This window comes from Leptosomus discolor, chromosome 2 (assembly GCF_034619465.1).
Source record: "Leptosomus discolor isolate bLepDis1 chromosome 2, bLepDis1.hap2, whole genome shotgun sequence".
In the NCBI taxonomy this organism is placed as follows: Eukaryota; Metazoa; Chordata; class Aves; order Leptosomiformes; family Leptosomidae; genus Leptosomus; species Leptosomus discolor.
Genome location: NC_141392.1, coordinates 113,801,050 through 113,824,138, shown reverse-complemented (window position 1 = coordinate 113,824,138; position 23,089 = coordinate 113,801,050). Strand labels below are relative to the sequence as shown.

General features: G+C 38.6%; 1 protein-coding gene across 1 annotated transcript; it reads right to left on the bottom strand.

The window, feature by feature from the left end:
* Window positions 1–1,409: 1,409 nt before the first annotated feature.
* Window positions 1,410–21,298, bottom strand: DDX1 (DEAD-box helicase 1). Its single transcript, XM_086460333.1, has 26 exons — window positions 21,270–21,298; window positions 19,240–19,291; window positions 18,227–18,290; window positions 17,685–17,714; window positions 17,321–17,417; window positions 15,754–15,801; window positions 15,525–15,608; window positions 14,539–14,622; window positions 14,045–14,121; window positions 12,701–12,773; window positions 12,514–12,590; window positions 11,597–11,711; window positions 10,963–11,101; window positions 9,878–9,938; window positions 8,611–8,709; window positions 7,811–7,900; window positions 7,035–7,223; window positions 5,917–5,968; window positions 5,306–5,452; window positions 4,539–4,630; window positions 3,936–4,008; window positions 3,404–3,476; window positions 3,251–3,293; window positions 2,931–3,026; window positions 2,045–2,165; window positions 1,410–1,735 (listed from the first exon to the last, which is right to left on the bottom strand). The coding sequence occupies exons 1-26, from the start codon at window positions 21,283–21,285 to the stop codon at window positions 1,605–1,607; spliced, it is 2,223 nt and encodes a 740-aa protein (XP_086316459.1). The 5' UTR covers window positions 21,286–21,298; the 3' UTR covers window positions 1,410–1,604.
* Window positions 21,299–23,089: the final 1,791 nt, after the last annotated feature.

Sequence of the window (23,089 nt, the reverse complement as noted above, 5' to 3'; positions counted from 1 at the left end):
TAGTCATAATTTGTAATCACACACTGAAGTTTGGATACTCAATAGCTAATTGAAAAGGTATCAGCACTTTGAACACATAGCAGATTTACAGAAAATGTTACATGCTAACAAAAAGAGCAATGCTGGTAAGATTTCTGATTCTATGTGCCCACCATCGATTTAAAAGTGATCCCCAATTAAATATATAGTATGTCCACTTTACACTAGATGAAAGTCATTTTATTCTCAGCTTTCATTTGCAAACACGCATGATCTGTTTTCTCCTGTATCTAAAATTATTTTAGGCACTGCAATAAATTAATTTTGATTGACTTATGGTCAATAGATTTCATTACTCTTGTCTGACAAGAGAAGATCAATAAAAACAGTAGAAATTTTCTTCCTAAATTCTACTGATTAGCACCCTGTATGTCCTCCCCTTCCCCCCAGTTTTAGAGTATATAAAAGATACTAAAAGAATGATTCCAGAATGACCAGTTTAGGATCAGGTAAGACCACATAGTCACAGTAAATTTAATACTTACATTTGTTCAACTTAATGAGAAATCTATGTATTTTACTGTAATAGCTAGGCCTCTCAGTCTGCCCTCTCCAGGTAACACTACACAAAAAACCCCAGCAATTGCTTCTCTGCTCAACCTGAATTTAATCTGGTTGTCACTGTTTTCTGCAAGGGGCCTGAATGTTTTGCGACTAGAAATCTTCATGAGGAAGGCAAAAGTTTACTTTCATTCTGGGTTGTCAGGCAGTCCTGATGACCTTTGATATTTTAGGTGACATTTTGCAGGCAAAGTCACTGAAATTTCTAAGTATCATTAGAGGAGGCACTAGAGAAAAAAGGAAGCTAAAAAAAAAAAAATCCGTATCAGACTACAGTGACTTAATCTGAACAAATTCAACCTGCCTGAAAGCAGCACAAGAGGCATTAAGTACTTCAACCTGTGCTGCTGCATGAAAAAGCTTTTCCTGAAGATTTATGAACTGCTTTGATACCAGCATGTTACTTTCCCATGAACTCAAGAGTATTGCAGAATTCTTTGTACAAGATCCATTTTAGAAATTTAAGACACATTAACTTTGAGAAGTCTAGTATTAAGGAATCAAAACACAGTTATCAGCCTAGATTTAGGGTTTTTGGATAACCAAGAGCTTCACTTCAGTAATTTTTTTTTCCTTCTTCAGAATCTTAAACAGCTGTCTGAATATGGATGAATCTTTAGAAAGCCCAGCATTAAAAAATACAGTCGCAGCTAGTTAAGTAATTTTAACATATATTCTGCAAAGAAGTAAACTCTCCTTTCTCCGGATTTGCTTAACTATAATTCTATTTTCAATAAATCAAAAAGCTATGCAAAGAATGACTGCAAAGTAATCCTCAAGGCAAGGCAAAGGAAGATCAAAAGAAACCATTTCATCTTTGACTCATTTTATTTTATCAAGACAATGGTTAACACAGAGTTAACAACGCTGAACACACTTCACGCAAAAAAGTATATTTAATTTTAATCCTCTTCTAACTACTGCTACTCAGAGACAGTGTGGGATTTTTGTATTTGCAGGGTAAAGCCTTTATTAAGTCAAGCCTTGTCTCAAGTGTGGCACAATCAGAATGTTCTGAACAGCTGGTTAGGAAGATAGCCAAGATGCAAGAAAGATGTCTGAGCCTCCTTTTCAAGGGCAGCCAACTCTTGTACTGTAGGTGCCAGAATATCCACATGGCCTTTATACAGTCCACCTGCCAAAAGAGACCCGATCTAAACGAGGTGTTCAAAGTTGTGTTTCAGCAGAACTAATAATGTTCAGCCACAGCCATTCAGAAAGTTCAAGTTAAGTTTGCTAACTTGTTAAAAAAAAAAAAAGGCACAAACAAAACAAGAACACAGGCATACACACACTTTGAGACCCACAGAATGCACGTAACAAATGCAGAACATGACAAAGAACTAGGAGGGTTTTTTAGTCTCTCGTTCTGCAGTTACACAGCACACAACCAAGAAACGGAGCATCACATAGCAAGGTAACTCAAAGGTAGTTCATTGCTTACCACCCAGAGCTCTTTTCTGCCCATATGTAACTTTCCCATCAAAATCATCTACTGGTACTTTTATGTCTGGTTCAACTTGGGCAATAGTGCAGTTTAAGTGTTCTTCAATCTCCCCCAGCAGCTAAAAAAAAAAAAAAAAAAAAAAGCCTTAAAGTACTCTTATGGTCCGAGACGTCAGTCTGACCAGTGGTCTCAGTCACAATCCAGTAGTTTCAACAGGAACTGCACACAGAAAACAACATGGCTGCAGACACCAAAGACTAACACATTTTTTGCTCAAACAGACTATACAGGTTAATTTCCAATCTCACTATGTTTTTACCCCACCTAGAAACCTTTGTTTTACGTACTGCTCGCCTTACACGAGCATGGCTACTTCATGAGAGCTCACAGGCTAAGCTTATTTTACCATAGGTGTCAGTCACCCCTCTTTAACGCAGAAAGAAGGGAAGCACTGTGAATTCAACACGCATTCATACTTGGTATATAAATCCCAATGAGTATGTACTTAGGTGACACGCTATTTGCGGGTTAGAGGAACAACAGTTTTAAGTAACTTACAGTTTTGCAACAAACCATCTAAACAAAAAAATGTGCAACTAACATCCTGTAACTCTTAACAGAACTTGATTAGGAAGACTATACAGAAGCTGAAAATAAAGACTCCAACAGAATTGGCTGGGAATATCAAAATAAGCTTTTATAATTAAAGTAGTAACTCACAGAAATTTTAACTTACGAAGTTTTCCAATTTATTCAAATGGAATCAAAGGTTATAAACACCCCAACATTTCAACTTGTACCTTCAACTACACAGCTAAACCAAGAACTATATCCCACAGTCTTTTAGAGGGGTTAGAACATTCTGGTTAATTCAAACGTTTACCTGCATCTCATTGTACCATATGGTACAACCTCCTTCTTCCTTCAGTCTGGTATTGTAACATCCTTTTCCACGACTACTGCACACATGATACCAAACCTAGAAATAAAGGAAAACAACTTCTAAGCTTTGTGAAATAAGTTTAGTACATTCACTTTGGTTGACTACAGCACGGAAAAATTCAGATATCTATTTCAATTTCCTTTCAAACGAACCAGAACAAACAAGCAGTTTTCCAATGCAGGATATTAAAGTCAGACATCAGCGGTGGATAGAACTTCAGTAAATAACATCTGTTCAATTTTGCTTTGGAGTATAATTACCTTTTCTTTCTCTTTTGCCACAAGGGAGATTGCCAAACCCATCCTGAAATATTATGGGAGAAGGGAGAGAGAAAAACGTGTCTCAATAATTACTGCCAACTTGTGAAACAACAAAAAAAGAAAACATGGCGCCTACTCTGAACACATACAGACCTCTCAGCTCTGCCTACTCTCCCAATTCGATGAACATAGTTCTGTTTTTCATCAGGCAGTGTCACGTTGATAACTGTGTAAGATACAATCCACAGAGAATACAAGGTATTTTTTTTTAAAATATACCAGCTAAGGTCACAGACCAGACACATAAAATAAATAGGATTTTGATTGCTGCAAGCCCTCTCCTTAGCCCATACACATGCTTCATAGTTATTACAGCAGTTGCAGGTGTCATTACCTGCAATACCTGAGATTAAGGCTTCCACTATAAAACTGCTTTCTCCACGATTGCTTTTCGAAAAGAGTGGAAAAATAAATGAAGAATGCCCAACAATGCAGAACATCACCAGGTATTTCAGAAGGTATGGTGAACAAATCAAATTAAAAGTTGCCTAGTTCACACCTTTAACAGCTACAAGTTTTTAAAATGAAGCTTTAAGTCATATACCTGTTGTAACCAGCTGGCAGGACTACAGATCTACCGAAGCTGTATACAATTCAATAGCTTAGTTTAAAAGTTATGTCTTACCATATGGAACACCATGAATATCAATTCCTCTAGCAGCAACATCTGTGCAGATCAAGAAACGGACATCTCCTCTCTATGAAAACATAGTTGTAAAGAAGTGTGCTAAATAAACCAAACAAAATTCCAGACAACGAAGCAGCAGTTCTAAGCATTTACTTCACCTTGAAGCATCTCTGTACATTTAGGAACAGATTAAATAAAGCTCTTCCACAGTGCAACAGCGCTTTTTGAACATGAATAGCTTGGTCAATTTACATCCTTATTAGGCAAGTATAAATCCATGAACGGCTTAACCAAAATCAAACTGTCTAATATTTAAATAACTTTTTTCTTGATACTCAAGAACTGAAGACTTTAAAAGAAAATATAAAGGCTTAAATTCAGGCTTTATTTAAAAGTAAGCTCACTTATGAGAACTCAAAGGTCATATTGACTGACATTATAATTTCCACCTACAGAAATCATGCCTCACAGAGTTTTAGGAAGCAGGACATAGAGCATTTGAACACAATTTAATTTAGATTGAGAAGAGCAACACAAATTAACATATAATTTCAGATACCAGGAAGTGAGCGAAAAATCTTCAAGGATCTGCTGCATTACCTTAAATCTTTCCAGGTTTTGCTTTCTTTCTTGAGGTTTTCTGTCACCGTGCAGGCAGACACACGAGAACTGATGTCCCTTCCTATCGGGGCCTGAAAGAGTTGCTATGCATTAATAACATCATATATAAGTTATGACACAACACCACACAGAACTGGAAAAAAGTACATTCTGCAGGCAAAAGTTTCAACTCGGGAATTTCACTTGATTTATTACCAATTAACACAAACTTGTAACTACCGATACAGGCACTGGGGAAAAACAACACAAAAAATTAAACAAACACCTTTCCTCCCCACTGCCCAGGGGTCTGTGCAGGCAAGTCTCTGCACTCCTTCCTAGCCTAAACTGCCCCCGTTTCTCCAGTTCAGTGCCCTCCTGTGTTTTCTCTCACATTTCTCCTTCCGGGCGTACAGAAGTACAACACATTTCCTCCAGTGTCTTCTGCCCCAGCAACTATCACTTTCTCTTATACATGGGTCAGCAGATGCTCCTTAGACTCTTCTCATTGGATCAAATTTTTGCACATGATGGGTTGTTTCCAGCCATTTCAAAGCTGTCTGGAACAGGTACAGGCAGTTCATTCCCTCCTCCCACAAAGGCACCCCTGCAGCTCCCTGCTACCGAACCCTGTCAGTATGTCAAAAAACACACCAAGCACAATCTCATTTCTGTGGTGCCCCAGCTTCTGTGACCTCCATCACATACTTCTGGCTTTGACATAAACATGAAAACAAGCAGAACAAGGGTTTTGTGAAAAATACTACCTCCACCCTGTTGAATGAAGTACTGCTCCATATTATCACAATCTATTTTAGTCCTGCAGAAAATAATGGCTTGGTCCATCTTGTGCTCTTTGATTGCCCGAACAGTGTATTCGCCTTTTAGAATTTTGATCGCTTCAGACCACATTTCTAAGTAAAAGTAAAGAAGTTATTTCACTCAAAATTGTTTGAAAACATGAAGAGCCTCTGAACAGCATACATTTAAAGTTTTCCTTAGCATTGGGGTAGACAGCTAAACTTTTATTAGCAGTGTAAGTGAGCTAGACCTTCAGTTTTCTCTTCTCCGCCCCCGCCCACCCCACAATGCTTCCCTCCTCCAAGGTAATAAAATATAGAAATAACAAAACGATTCAGGAGTTTCAGGTTACTTACACTGCAACAAACACTTGTTTACATACCTGCAAAATACATACTCAAGTATTTTTCTCCCTCCCTAATTACAGAAACACATTTCTCTTCACAACTACAAAAACACAGAAATAAGTTTCGAGGAACACGACTCAAGGCTGGTATCTACTATAATTTAGCTTTACTTTGTAACATTGACAAAGGAGTACTTCACAAGCTGTTAGTTAACTAGTGTTGCAGATTACCTGGAGTGTTAGCGCCAGGTCGTGTATTGTCCTTTGCATGTACTTCATCAGTCTAGGAAACAAACAAACAAAGCCCCCAAAATCATGAGTCCATACTTCGCAGAGGAAATACTTAACTCCATTAACTTCTAATCAGCAAGAAATTAAAGTTTGAAAGTAATCTTAGCATTCTGTTCTCCCACTAGACAAGCTAATCTACCTGTAGCTAAAGAGAAGTCTTGAGTGTGAGCACACAAAACCTATTCATAAAAAAAGGACAATAAAATTATTAATGTAGACATAAAATTATTAATGTAATATGGATAGAAACCACCTTTGAACAGAGTGATGAATTAAAACAACAAAACAAAACCTGAAAAACACTGTACTATAAACATGGCTAAATCATACACACACAGTTGTTCCTAATCTTTTTTCCCTGTGCTAGGCTCAATCAGATATAAACCTAAAACCCAAGAGAAATAATTCATGCTAAGACTTAGAGAAAAGGCTCCAACAGATCTAACAAAGGGAGGTTCCAGAGATAATGAGGGGTTAAGAAAACCTATTGATTGTAACTGTGTAAGAGTTACTGAGAATGAAACACAGTCCCAGGTTATTCAGAACTCAAAACCTAAAGACTTCAACAACCACCACCACCTTCTCCCATGAGGAGGTGTCATGTTAACGTAGAATTTAAACTAGAGTCTCAGCAGTCTGAGATGAAATCCATCCCTCTAAAAATTGCTTGTCTCATATAGGTTAGAGACAAAACTGCTTTACAGAACGATCTATGTTGGAATGTTTACTTCCTCCTAATCAATCAGAGAAGACAGGTACTAACTACAGTCAAGCCACAGACCATTAGCTGTGAAATGAGTGAAGAAGCAGTGCAGTGCCACTGTTCTGTAGTACAAAGGTTACTCCCATCAACATCTTCCACAGTCATGTTTGTAAGACCGAGCCGTTCAGAAACAGTCTTACATCACCAATATTATGATGCTGCCTCCCATGGAACAAACCATTTCAAACACACTAAGCTGTTTCAATAGCTGGCAAAGATCCTACATTAGGCCCCAATTCAGAAGGTTAAATAGGTAAACACAGGCAAATACTCTTTTCACCTAAAAACCACTTACTCTGATATGATTCTTGCCAAGCCTTTCCCAGAGTTTGTCAGCTTTTGGGTTTACAGGCACAACTACATGGTGTACAGTTTCAGGGACAGAATCTTCTCCTTTCAAATCAACCCAGGTAGGAAAATGCATGATCTTTTCAGATAGTTTTTTCACATCAAAAGAATGTAGTGTTGCAGAGCACACAATCACCTGAGAAGAGAAAAAGCCATATGATGGATACCACTGAAGATCAGATTTTTCCAGCAGAAAAGGTCTGAGTGGAACTGGAAGAATGTTGTGTAGTTGAATAGCATAACGTAGCACAACAAAGAGTCCCTGACTGGTTTTCCTCATCACAGGAACCACTCAGCTGACAAAGAGTCAAGACACAAAAGAAGTTACTCAACTATTCTCTTAAAAAACCCTGATCATTTAAGAGGAACAAAGCAGAATTACTCAGAGCTGATGAATCAAGATTACTAGATCATTAGAAATCATGATGTACATAGTCACTCATTTTTCAGATATGTTCATATCTAAATAACTCAAATACTGCTAAACACTGGGCTTCAAGATCTAGGATCCTCAAAATACATATTCACAGGCAATTACTGAACCCACTGAACAAGTGTTAGTCTTGGACAAGAAGTATAACAAACACTACTTCAAAGCAGCATGCTCCATGCCATGTAATAGTCAACAACTGAAAGCAGAGCACACCACACACAGAAATCCCAAACCAAACAAAACCAAAAGCAACACAAAAACCCCCTCAAAACCACTAACAAATTTTATACCTGAAGTCTCTTTCCATCTGAAGTTATCTGAGGAATTTGACTGTGGATCCTGTTTATGAAATCTGAATAACCTTGGAGGAGAAGGCCATCCTACATGGGAATAAAAAAAAAGAAACAAAGCTGCAGTTCTTATTTTTCATTTGTCCATCTATATACTGGAGTTAAATAAGCAATACAGCTGAGGTCTATAGAAGTTCTCTTTTAGTTAGCCGGACAGGTCAACACCTGGCTCATATTATTACTAAGAAAAAAAAAAAAAGTAAAAATTTGGAGTATTTGCAAGTACAGCTGCTGTGCTTCACAACAAATTGAACATTTGTCTTAGTAGCTTCTCCTAGCTAACACACCGCGGCTTTCCGTTTTTGTGATTATTCAGTTGTACTACAGCAGATGAGAGAGAGGGAGGCTCTCATGTCGCAGCATATTGACTACAGCATTCATTGGCTTCAAGACCGGCTGGGTAATCAAAAATGCTCATCTCTTTGTCCTTTTAAGTTCTTGTACAGTGACAGGGACAGACTTCACTACTTTCTGAATACAGCCTGAAATATATTTCTCTATCCAAAAAAATTCAAGCAGCTTTACCAGAGAGGCTTCAAGGGAGGAGAAAAAAAAAATTACAAAAAGGGTAGGTTACTATGGTTACAGACAATAAGCTTAACTTGGAATAGTCTATAGGTAGCTAATCGATGTTCCAGTGAAGTACCAAACGCTCTAGAACAATGATGTTTAACTGAATCTTTTAGGAAGTGTCTTGCATTTAAGAACAAAAGCTAAGTGTCACTTAGTTCTCTACATACAGCTTCATCCAGAACCAGGAATCTAACTTGAGATAAATTAAGCTTTCCCGTCGAGACCAGGTCATCCAGTCTTCCAGGAGTTCCAACGACAATATCTACCTATGAAATACATAGGAGTATGAATTGGTCCCATAACTAAAAGACATTACCAAATTCGTCCAAATTTAAGATTAAGAGAAAATTATCAGTATGATACCCTGTTTTCTATTAATTATAACTTCACAGAATCCCAGAGTAGTTTGGGTTGGAGGGATCTCTTGAGGCCATCTGGTCTCCACTCCCTCAATCACAGGCAAATCAAGGGCAATTTCCAAGTTGCTTTAGACAGTTACCCAATAAAATTTCCAGGATCTTGAAGGAGAGAGATCCCACAACCTCTCTGGGCAACCCGCATTTCGGTTCTACAGCCATTTCATTAGCAGAATCTGCCTTAGGCAGGAAGCCTCCCCTTTTTTTGGAAAGTGTTGCGGCCCTGCTCCTTTCCCCCCTCCCCTGCCCCGCCCAACCTGTGTAACTTTGTTATCTGAAGCCCATGAAGACATTTGGTTTTAAATAGGGACAAAATAAATCTAAATTTTCTTACTGTGCAAGTATACATTATCAAGTCTATCAACTATAGAAGTAACTTAAGATTTTGTCAGATGGAAGTGTTCACTCTCATGAATTTAGCATTCACGTAAAAGTCTAGAAATCTTCCAGTTCAAGCCCGCTTAGGAGAAAAATTGTATTTTGGCAGCTAGCATCACTGAAACAACTTATCAATGGTGATATGGTCTTACTTCCAAAAGCAAGTCTTAAATAAAAAAGTGATGATGCTATCCCTACAGCATGACCAAGTTGACTGTACACCCCATGCTGCCGAAGCTAGGTTCCTCCTACGTAGGACTGGTTTGTAGCGCAGGTTAACCCTGATAATTGCATATTCAACTTTATTCACATAAATGTGAAGCAAAAGATAAAAGGAAAACTGTGTCTGTCTTGCTAACTAAGGACAAATGGCAAAAATTACACCTTTATTTTAAAATTTTCAGAAGTTCTCAGGCTTCAACAAAATTTGACCAAGTACTACAAGCATTTGTGCTGACAATTGCCATGGAAGTAAAGCAACAAATGCTAGACCACTGCAACATGAGCTTGCTATCAACTGCACAATCCCTTTTTATCGGGCTTACAGGAGTTACAAGAAGCACCATTACTACCCTCCAACCACATCACGAGTTATCCAGAACCCAAACTATTAAATCAGGTAAACAAAAATACAACTTACTCCTTGTTCCAGTATAGAGAGTTGATCTCTTGCAGCAACACCACCAATAATCAACAGCTCCCTAAAATGACATCAATGTATATTGACGTTTGGTAATTTATTATATTCGGAAGATTATAAAATCTGGCTGAAGATTTGATTCTTTTATTAGTAGCTGATGATTAAGAACTAATTAAGAAAGAATAGTGAATAAATTATTTTTAAAATGAATCCCTTCATATGTAGTATATTGTAATTCAAGAAGTGAAAGTTTTGTTACTGAACTGTATTCGAATTTGATTACTCTGTTGCTATTGTATTAAATACATTAACACCTTAGCCAATCTCATCTTAAAAAATATATATCTATTCCTTAAAAATCTCAAACATAAGTTAGCTTTAAGTTTCCTGTGCTCTTGAAAGCTCGAAATACAAATACCAGTAAACTAATCTTACATCATAGCTTGCCTCTCCCCATTGCTACTGCCCTGCTGCTCTAGAAAAAGCACTCTTGTAAATTAACTGCAGTTTAGAATATGGAGATGCTTGTTTAAGTTTTACAAGCACAGGCAAAAGAGAAACAACTTTAGACCAAAGCAGCTTGGAGATAATTAATTTTTCAGAATGGCATCCCCATGCTAATCACGGCAACATTTGTCCTGTGAGCACATCAATGCAAAGAGAGCAGACCTTGTATTGAACTATTTGTTGGAAATGGAATACAAACAAAATGACGGCAAGGAGGTGTGGGGCACCAGAAGATGCTCAGAAAAGAAGGGCAGTAAGTAGATGTGCTTTTCTTGATTAAAAACATTAAATATCATACACCTCTGATAATCTGAAGGAAAAAAAAAAAAAAGAAAAAGAAAACCAAATAATTTGTCATACCAGAAAGATGTTGTCCATAGATAAAACACATCAAAAACCCCTAACTGGTCTGACTGTAGCTGAAAAGTCAGAAGGTTGGTTGCCACCAGATGTTTGAGGCTATTATCAGAAGCACCACAGATTAAGGTCCACTTAGCTACAAAGTGGCTCCCTGCCCCCCCATGAAGTCATGTCCATGGACAACATCACAAACACAATTATAACAGATGCACTGTTACCTTAATTTGGGATTATCGACATATTTTTTGAACTGCTTTACATTGTTCAAGGTTTGTTCTGCCAGCTCCCTTGATGGTTCTACAATCAATGCTTTTGGAGCATTTGGAAGGTTCTGTGTTTGAACCACTTGGGCATTTCCTAAATGAAAAAATACACCATTAAGACAAACTACATTCCTGTCCTGGAATTTTTTACTGGAAACGAACTTGGAGTTTCCACTAATAATCTAAAACCTCATGATTCTAAATAAAATAATTCAGTGTTATTGCTCACTGAATTATAAATAACTTCAGATTCATATCCAGAGATTACAAGTGAATCTTGCCATGATAGTGGGTATACCAGCCACGCAGCATAATTAATTTCATTGCAGAGTTTAAACACACTTATTTTTAAAGATGACACTGTTGAGTAACTTGGCTAAACTTCTTTTTTATCTAAATTCAAAATGTTACATTATTTGTGGTTTAAGATGAAAAACATTTCTAATACTTTAAAAAAGCACTAATATTGCTAACAGGAAGATATTGTAAGACCTTGAACATAGCAGTAATGAAGCAATTAAAGTGATCAAAAATGCTCTGTAACACAACCTGAATACAGAACAGAGAGAAGTTTAAAAGTCTAACCTACCCGAGTGCTGTGATTTTACAACACTACCATCGGGAGCCTTGCAAAGACCAATATAGCCATCTTTTGGTGGAAACTTGAAATCTTCTTCACCAAAATTGAATTTCAATTCAGCATTCTAGATTTCAACAAAAGTTATGTCATACAGACAGATTCAAGAGATCACACAAAATACGAAACAATTCTATAATTAATTTCCTCATGAGAAACCATCTAGATGAGGAGGAGGGGAACATGGTGTTTCCTCCTATCTTACACATTTCCTTTCCCCAAGTCACCTAAAACCTGCCAGACATTTTCTGTGTGGTTCCAGATCCTAAAGCTCTTTTCTTCTACATCAAAATATTCCCACATTTATAGAAACATAGAAAACTTTATGTTACATTCATTTTCAGTGACAAACCACAACTAAAAAAACCAAACCACTTTTTTTTTTTTTTGGACTTGTACATTTCTCTGACCACTAAAACTTTTTGCTAAAACCTTTACTCTGTAAGAGCTCATCCCAGAGAGTTAACTACTACACTGCTGTAACACTACAGTCGAGAATAAATGAAACAGGAATTCTGGCACTTTCAAGTTATTTGCTTATATCTGTTGAATCGTAGTATATCAAAGTGTAATACAGACAAGATAGCACTAGTATTAGGAATTAGTTATCCATGCTATTCTACCCTTATATTGAAGTTTAAGTATTTAAATCCATATTTAAACATTTAACTTGAACAGTACTCATCAAATCCACCACACTGTGGTGGCCACTCCAGTAGTTAAATACTAGCAGACCAAAGGAAACCGAAAGTGTACAAGCACAACTGCAGCACTGGCAGGTCACAATGCAAGCTTTATACATAAGTAGTTAGCTACCAAAACGAGAACAATTTTCATGATCTTACACATCTGCAATACTATTAAGTTACCTTCAGTACACAAGCTGCAAACAGTGCTTGGTTCCTTATGTGCGGTGGGATTTCAAACGCCAGGCCAAGGTCCTTCCCTGAAAGCAGGGTTGGCTCAGTCAGACTGCATGCACATGCATGCCTCTCCCTGCCCCTTCCCCAATACCAGCACCCCAATAAAATTCCAAAGAAAGTAAGTAAAACTTACCATTTTTGGAAAATTTTATTTGTCCTTTATCTATGTCTAGGTAACACCCAATTGTATCATGCATAGTGAATTCCTGTAACAAAGAGAAGTTCGTGAACCTAAGAGATTTTAGTGTTCAGCGTATCAGGAAAACTTAGTGCTTACATTCTGTCAGCTTTCAGTTTTCCCCACTTTGCACTACTAAACACTAATTTTTGAGAAAGTTCAATTTATTCCAGTAATAGTGCTGTAAATAGTATGCATATTTTAATTACAAATCTTCAATAAACTGCCCAATTTATCTTAGATATTGAAACATTTATTGCTGCTTTAAATTTTCTTTAAAACCAAACACTTTGACAAATTCAAGTCATTTACCTGGAATTATTCAACATTATTGAAAAATGCATTAATCATGCATTTATTAGCCAATGTAAATGTAAGCTTAAAGCACCAAACACAGCAACAGAAACCTATACTTTGACTATAAAAAGACTAACTCCTGCAGGAGGTACCATATGCATGTTACGTATACTTAAGATCATTTAAGTATCTTGAAGTCTGCTCATTGTAAAGGTATTCAATAAAAATCTGTATCTTGTTAAGCGCTTCTAATTCAACAGCTCAGAAGACACTCCTATTAAAAAAGCTCCAACACAATAGCCTAAAAGTTGCAAGTTTTATGCCATTGAGAGTTCATTAGTACCACAGAAAGACTTGAGCTTCTGCTTTACTATTCTTATTTATATAAATTATGCTTAAACATCTGAACTCTCGACTGGCACACTACACAAAAACCACCACAGACATTCCTGGCAGACATGTTCAGAAGTGCACATTCAGACAACAGTTCTAATGTCAAACCCAACTCAATAGCTAGAAACAGACCATGACTAAATACATCTTATTAGTAGTTAATGCTTTGACATATTAGAGAGTTCTGGGATTACTTCTACTTTAACTACTAGTAAACAGGATATGATGCCCTCACTTAGACATTCACCTAGACATTGACCAAGGTATACAGGTGGGCTGCTGTTGTTCAAGTTAAGACTAAAGCAAGTCGAGACATAAAGCCAACAAATCAGTTAACCTCTAACCTGTAACAGAGAAAATGTTTATTTTCTAAATAACAGTCAATATATTTGTGGTCTAGCCACAATTATAAGTCTCCAGCTGATAACCACTTTTGTTAAATCTGTTAATATGCTTTTATCCAAAAATGCTTCAATGTTTCACAGTATTTTTGCCCAGTGACTTTCCCTTAAAAGTCAGCACTCTTAGGAAAGGCAGTTGATGGTTCAGCACAGAACCAACGTGTAAAACTTTTAATAATATTTCTACCAATAAGCAATTCACGCTTACCTCACCATAGCTGTCAAATTGCTTGTTGTGAGATTTCTTACCAGTACCACCAAAGCCAAAGCCAAATTTATCAGTACCTGCAGACAAAATAAAGTATAGCTTTTTATCTTTTGTTTGACAGGTCATGTTTTTTCCTCCTTGTATTGGCAACTGAAACCTCTAAAACCACCAATACACAGTGCTAACTAAAGACTTCTATCTTTGATAGACACTAAACTAGTATTTTTGTACCAGTATAATTATTGATTTTATTCACCTCCAGTCATCTTCATTAAAAAACTGAAATTAAAGGGAAAAAGTCACAAGAGACAAGAAACACTGCCACTACCTAAGCATATTTCCTCTTACAGAAGAACAAGATTTGTACAAAAAGTTTTTAACTTATTGCTATCCTTCCCAAGGAGCCCATTCTCTGCAAGACTAGAATAGGACTCCAGTCATTCCATGTGAATATGAAAACTATCTATGGGATTCTTCTTTTGAAGGAAACTCACCCAAATCCAGTGAAGCCTGCATAGTTGACCAACCAACTCTGCACAAGCCTTGGTCATGACAGGAAACTTCGTAGTAGTATTTCCCTTTAAAAAGAGAAAGGAAGGATCTAAACCACCTAAATAGCAATTTCATCAAGGTGGTTTGGTTTGGCTACTTTCAAGATCACACAAATCTACTATTTCCACCCCTGCTGAGTGTGTCAAAGTCCCCTGTCACGTTAGAGTTTAAAGGTTCTGGAGGTACTTATATATGTAATGAAGAAACACGACGACCAGAGAACAGACAAAAGAGAAAAAGTACATGCTGAGAGGTAGTGTGTGAAAGGCTCTAAAGGAGTGATAAGCTAGAGACCAGCGGTTCTATTGGATCCACAAGAACTGGTAAACTCGGAGCACCAGGGGTCTGCCAAATCAGTACAAGACCACCAGCATGAACAACTGGTTGTGTAACTTGAATCACATCCAACTGGCTGCTGTGTACAGACAGGCTACAGGATTATCTGCACACCCGGCAAAACGAGACTGAGGGTCTTTCTGAACACCCACCTAGAACCACTGGGGTACCAGTATGACTCTCCTGAGTAAGGAACTGGGGTTGGCCTCTCAAGTGTTGTTCCAAACACGTAACCATGAAACTTGTGTATGGATGTGTCTGTGCAAAGTGTGCGAGTAAACAAGTTCAAGTACTGTCTGAGTCACTATTTCCTATTAATAACACCTTAATAAAATCTGTTATAATGGATATTAGTTATGACTGTCTCCTCCAACTCAATACCCCATCAAGGAAAAGGTAATTTACACAAGGAGAACAAAACAGAGGTATTTGTCATTCCAAAGTCTTCAGCTAGCAGTAAATTGAGTAACGGCACATTTGCTCAGATGGATAATAAGTTTTAAACGCAACCATTCACATTATCAATGGGTGACAAGCAGGCATTTCACCTGACACTTCTAGAAGTCTCCAAAATATCTAATTTGATACCTACCTTTAGTCACACCTCTAGTTGCTCTGCATCCATGCCATTCTTTTACTTCTCTGCTTTGACAACACAAACCGTCTGATCCAATTGCTGAAAATGACAAAACAGTTTTAGTTACACTGCCTAACTGCTTTAAAAAAAAAAAAGTTCATGCATACTTTCCTCTAGTTTACTATTTTTTTCACCAACGGATCATTTTCAACTGAACATTTAAAGCACCATTAGGACAACTCACCAAAAGCTGATCCTCTATCATACGGGTTCATTTGCCATTTATTGAGCACTAAATTGGAAAGACAGCAACAGAAAAAGCATTAAATCAACAAGGTAAGTCTGGAAAACTCACATCAGAAGTTCACATTGGCTCTGCAGCATTTGGCTTAGTTTTCTGGGGAGACAGCTTTGTTCCAATGCAACTCATACAAGGTCAGAATGAAGGCCCACAACTTGGAGGGGCAGAGATGCATAATACAAAAGTATTCCACAAATGTTTAGATGAATCCATTAAGGAGAGCACAGATTAAGTTAATTAAAAATACCACTGAAAACAACGAAGACATTTATAAAATAAGCCAGAGTTCCACATAATCACAATCAAACTCAGTTAGAAAATATCCAAAACCACATTAAGAGCAGTAACTTTGAAATGTATTTGCTATTTCTGTTCCAAGTTCACATTAAGATATTGTTCAGGGTATAGATTAAAACACCATTACTGAAGAGCTAAGATACATCTACATACATCACATAAAATGTCTGTCTTAATTTTTCATACGCCAAATAATGTGTTGCAATAAAGTCTAGAGGTTCCACAGCACAAGGATTTTTGTAGAACTATAAAATTTTGCCATTCCAATTAGAATTACAGAGTGTATTTGCATTGTATTCTTTCAAGCAGGACTTTTTATTGATTTTTTTTTTTTTTTAAAGTTGACTGTACTGTCATCACTGTAGCAGTAGTTATAATGAAGCTGAAAGACGCGAACTTCTGTAACATCTCCAGAGCGTTTGTGCAGTCACTTACATAAATCTCAGTCTATAAGTACCAGACTGGACACTGTTACTAGCTTTCATGTTGCAAGCTTATTTAGAGATGTGTAATAGACCCTCAAATACTATAAGGATATTATCATGGTTACAACCCATTCTATATCAGTGGGTTCTGGCCCTTTGCATCTCCTGCCCAGTTCAATGTTTACTAGTTCAAAGCCGCAGGAATTCAAGTTGTTATTCAGCTTCTAAACCCAGCTAGGCGCCAAAAGGAATGCAACAGCTTTATTCAGCCCAGCAGAACTGAAAGACACACTACAGTGCTATCCCAGCCACACAAAAAGAGAAGAAGCCTAAGAGAGCTTTCTGCTCAAGCACACTCAAGAGGCCCACACTCTGATGGGCTGTCACTGCTGATGTTTCATCTATCCCTGCAATTGGAAGGTTTATTTTTTTAAAACTCCTTTTTTTTAAGCTGGATACTACTACCACTTCACATCCTGCAAGGCACTAGACTATTGCGGATTTCAAAAGAACACTGAAGAGCACAGATCAGTTGGCCTTATGCTAAGACAATGAGTGTTACTAAGAGACTGCGGTCAAATGCATCCCAGTTCTTTCCATGACTCCACCAGTAAATTTATATTCACTGTTTTATAAATCTGGGGTGATGATATTCTATTTATGTTACCCCAAATCAAGGAAAAAATACTTACCTAATGGCAAGTTCTGCTACTTTTACTTTGGGAGGTGACGGAATCAACATGAATTAACAGTGCTCCAGACTTCAGGAGTGTGAAATAAAAACTTACCTGCCCCCCCGGTTTTAATAGTTGCTTTCCCTTTCTTGCCTTCCATCTGGTCCTTCAGCGTTTCATAAACAATCTGGATAACTGGAATGCTAAAAGCCTAAAATGGAAAGTTATTTTCATTCCACAGTTTATACAGGTATTTCCAGATATACAGTCAGCCTAGTTTTCAAATGCAATAACCAGGGCCACAAACACTTTAAAACATGCCTACACATATGTCTGTAAACACTACTAATAATACTGCTTAAATAAACATACAAACATATACTTGTTCTCTCTGTATATACACATATACACAAACACACACACCACCTCTCACTGCTTAAAAGACTTACTTTCTGCTAATTTAAATTCGATTACTTACCCCAGTTTTTCCACTCCCTGTTTCAGCAGCCTATAGGAAGAAAAATTTAAGAGTTTAACCAAAGCTGCAACTTACACTGTAAGGACTGTTCTACAGATCTATTTTAATAAAATAAATTTACTTTTACTTATGCATAATACAGAAAATCTTAAAGAGTAATGCCATTGCTTCACACGAATTAGATGTGAATACACAGAAAACTTTTACAATACACTTCAAAGAAACCCCAAAACTAAAAGCTCTGAGTCCACCAGAAAATCTACCTATGTACGTCTGATTTCTGGAGGCGCTACAGAAGAATATAGGAAGCCTTACTTATTACTTAAGTCAAAAAATAAAGGCTAAAAAGAATGAATGCCATCTGCAACAACACTTGGAAATACACCAGGAACTCAAAGAGGTTTTTAGCTGAAGAACGTATTTTCTATTGAAGAACAGGAGACTTAATTTAACTATGGACCCTTCTGGAAAGAAGGGAATTGACCACAAAACCAATTAAAAGACATGGGCTTTCTAGGAATAGGGCTATCCTGCATACATACCATAAGTACATCACCACCTCCCAGGATCAGTGGGATGGATTCTGCTTGGATATCCGTAGGAAGGCTACAGGAAAGAACACATTAACACAAACCGGTGTTACCAGCTGACAACAGGACTTTTGCTTATACAGAAACTCACAGAAACCACGATCATCTGCAAGATGGGAAATAGCAGGTAAATGTTATTATTCCTGGCTTGCAGCTACAGAAGTGAAAAGGATTCCACTTACAAGAAGAGCTTGGAACAGATGCACCTTGACAGGAAGTAACTAGTGGATGCAGTGGATTCAGCTGCACCCTGACAAGAGGGCTACATCTCACATCACTATGCTAAACTATAGGAGAAACAGATTAACGATGTACTCCCTGCTTTCCTTCCTTTAAGCCAGTTTCACTTTTAAAGCCACTTACACAGCCCCCATTTACAAGATTCCTACTCAAAACTGGAAAATAAAGATACCTAAATGTAACGAGTATTTTCAGACAATCACAGCAATTAATATCGTGCATATGAGGAAAGAAGAACTACATACACTAAGATCGTCTGTACCGACAACATCCTGAACGACAATTCAAAACAAGTTCTTAAGTATTTTAGCTAAACAAGTAATTAAACACAGGAAGAACAGCTTTTGTAGAAGACTGACACACAAGCATCAACTCTGAAGAACACAAATTCAGACCAGTCTGTAAAATGTTTACTAAATAAGCATCAATTACATGACAGCATTTCATCCAGTAATCCCACAATACATATAACCAACAAATCAGCAGCACAGAGGCTTTTATCAAACAAATGACACTGAAGTGTAAGCAGTTGTGCTTTGCTTGTCCAAGTTGAAATGTTACCACTGAAGTCACAATTTGTGCACTAAAAACAGGCAATGGCAGTTAAAGTAAAACAATCTGATTTGGTTTAGCTTTGTGACAGCAGAGGTATTTTGAGGAGTATGTCGTGTTTATCGCTGAAAGGCAAATTAGATTTTGCCAGGCCCAAACGCACTCCTACTTACAGCCAGTCCATCTCCTCCACCGCTTGAGCTATCTCAGGCATGACGCCCATTTCTGCAAGACAAGAAAAAAGGAAAAAACAGTGTTATTTACCTCAACATAGCCCAAAAGACTTCCAAGTGTCAACACTTCCAACGACAAAAACAAAACAGCATTCTTTTGAGCAACAGTACACACAGCCTTCTGTACAGAACTCAAGTGATAGATAAGAAACATTATCCCTTCCTCACGTACAGTTTTGACAGTCGTCCCCCACTTACAGCAGTCAGGCATATGGGCAGGTGCTGACATAGCAAAGCAAACACACTGGGAACTGAATACCATTTCAAGGACAAGGACAAGGTACTTATCTTTGCACATTTAAGGAAACTGCCTACGCAAACAACAGGGAAAACTTTGTTAATCACAAATATCCTGACTCTCTCTACAGTTGAGATGCAAACAGTTTTCAAAAAAAGAAAAAAAATCTGTAGCATATAAGGACTCAAACTTGAGGTGCTCAAGTTTCTTTTCACCAAGTCTTCTCTTACACATTTATAGCACATATATTAAGTAGATGTTTTGATTTTCATAGTTACTAAACACATCCAGCTTCTTTGAAAAGTGTTTTCCTTAGATACCCCTTCTGGCAAACTCATATCAAGGTCTGATGGTCATTCCCCAGACACAAGTTAAATGAAGCCATGTATGAACATTTCTAAGCTGATAAACAAATACTGTCTATTAAAAAAAGAAAGAAACCTGCAGCTACTCAATAAGGGCAAGAGGAAAGCACATCTTAACCAACACAAACAATGGTATTTTACTGCCAAAATAACAATTTAGCTGCTGGTTACCTTTTCAGGTTACTCTAAGTCAATCTCTTTTAGTATAAACATGCACCTTTCTAAAGGGAGCTTTTACATGCCAGCCTTTACACTATCCCATGCTGGGTTTCACACATACCACACACATGTACACAAGAAGAGAGCTGGGCTGACATATATGGATGTACACAGCCAAAAAATTATTCTTCTATTTGCTATAATACAAGTACCGTAAGAAACATGTTTTATTCATAACACAATTTCTGAAAGCTTTCATATTTTCAAGTGTTAGCCTATATTCCTACAAAATTAAACACGTCACGTAAGAAAAAGGCTTTCTCCGTAGCAATAAACATAGTTATCAATTACAAATTATATGTAAATCCTTCTGTTATTTTTTTTCAATTTTTAATACACTTCCAGCTCACAGCTTAATTTAATACACAGTCCAAGGGTTTAGTCAAACAATGGCACTATGACATTTTCTTCAACTACAACCAAATTAAACTTGCTGTCTAGCATCTAAGCTTATCTCCAGATCTATGAAAGAAGCTTCAGCATTTTACCTCATGATTAGATATAAAGAATTCCACTAAAAGAAACAAATTAAAAACCTCATATACGCGAAAACTTCACACTACCCTAACGTTGACTGGCCGACTATATGCGCACATATGTGCACGGCAGGGACAAACAATGGCGTTTCCTCCCTCAACATTAAGTTTTTAGCCTACGGTATATACCCACATTTCCAACCGTATCACAGAACCGAGCTACTCCCATAAAAACCAGCTATTACCCGCTGCAATACGGAGAACCGCTACGATGAGGCTCCTACTACCGAGACCGGCCAGCCCGAGGAAGGACTGGCTTCCAGCAGCTCCGCTGGCCGGATCCACGCGCACCACGCACGCACCGAAACCAGCGAACCCATTCTGACAACCGCTTCCGAAGGCCTGCAGGAGCCCCGGGAGCCGGGCAGAACACCGACATCCCCGCAGGCCTCTGGCCCCTCAGCCTCCTACGCGGCAAGTCACGGGCTGCGGGCACCCGGCCCGAGGGCAGGCCCGGGGAGCGGCGCCCGGCGCTGACGAGGCCCCTCCGCCGCCGGGAGACCGGGAGGCGCCGCCACCCCCGCACGGCGCGGCAGGCCCGCAGCCAGGAGCCTCTCCCGCTGCTTCGCTGCCGGCGGCCCAGGCGACACCCCCAGCCCCAGCACCACGTACCCGAAAACGCCGCCATCTTCGCCCCGCGAGCGCCGCCCAACCCCTCGGCCCGCAGTGCGCAAGCGCGGAGCCCGTGCGTTGCTTTGTGGCGCCGGGTGGGAGGCGGGAGGCGCCGCGCAGCGCGGTCAGGCCCCGGCCCCGGCCCCGGCCCCGGCTCCCGCTGGTTTGGGCACCCTTCGGGCGCAGGCGTGGGCCTCCAGCGGATCCACCAAGGGCAAAATCGAAGGAGGAATTATTTTTGTTCTGTTTGCGGATTCTGAGGGTGCGCTGAGGTCACCTGCCCACGATTTTACGGCTTTTCAGACGGCGCGGCGCGGCGCGGCTCTCGGCCCTGCCGGTCGCAGCTCGGGTGCGTGGCGGTGCCGGCCCCGCGGCTGCAGCTTTGCGCGGGCCGTGAAGTCACGAGAACACGCAGTCCAGTTTACACCCGGGGGGACTTCTGTCTTAAACACGAAGTGTGTGTTTGCAACGAGCAGCTGCTTGACGTTTGCATACAGCACTGTCATCCGTTCCTTGGTGTAGTTCGCATTTGCACGGTTTTCCACAATAAACATGTTTGGCAGAAAGTATTCAGGGTTTTGGATGAACAAAAGCAGCTTCACACGTAGATAACACACCGATGTAGTTTTTTCAGAGGTACGTTAATGGGGATACATTCTTCTCTGCTTCTTACAGAAATTTCCCCAAATGCTGCACAATCTTTTTCTAGAACAACTTCTGATGAAGTTAAAGGCAAGAATCTCTGGGGTGTTATCATAAAAATAAAATTAGATTGCAAATGAAAAAATGCAACTTCTGCAGTTACACCACAAATCAATGGTGCATTTGTCTGCTAAGTGGAAGTCACAACATAAAGTATCACCTCCCGTTTTCCATCGTGAAATGCAACTTCAATCCTTTCTAAGGCAGTCCTGAGGTATGGACACATCTGGTTCAAAGGCCAAATAAGCGACAGCATCTCTGACAACTCAGTTCTCTCGACTACCATGTTGCAACTTAAGTACTGGCTTTGTCCTGGAGGTTTATGTCAAGACCTTGTTTAAAACACTCACCGAGCCCTACTGACTGTTAACTTACGCTGTAGAAACCAGGTGTCATGCAGAGAAAAACGCAGCAGGTTTTTTACATCTTTAGTGCCAGGCTGTTTGCATCAGGATGGCTTCTCATATATTAATAATTTGTTTGGGAATATCTTCATTTGATGCACTTCCTTTCTTTCACTATTATTCATTATATCTGTCAATCATTATTTTGCTTGCTTTTGGATAAATGACAAATCTAATCATTTTTAAAGACACAGATATGAATAATCTACAGATTCAACTGTGATTCTGAGAAAACGTGTTTTAGACAGACTTCAATACTAACACATAGTGCTGCTTGTTGGCGTGGAACCCAGAGAGCAATTTACTATAAATCTCCCACAATTCTTTGAAACATATGAACATGGTGTTATGTTATTTGCCATTGCTTTACAAGCTGCATTGTCAAATACAGCTAAAGAAAGGTTATCAAGTAGACAGCCAGAAAGCATTTTTTTCTCAATAGTTTTTTCTTCCTTAGTGTTTCCCAAGTATCCAACAGAGCTTTCATATTGTCCCGAATTCCTAGTTTCAGAATTTAATTTTTAGTTTAGCCTAATTCTGGGCTGTACAGTTGCCTACAAGACTAAGAGGCTACTAATACAAGCTAAAATGAGAGTACGGGAGCAGAAGTGGCAGGATGTGAGGTAATTTTCTTTCAATTTTACAAATGCCTTATAAAGTCGCAGGAAAGAGGCTGAGAACTAAGTTCTTTCATAATAATTTATAAACAGGATC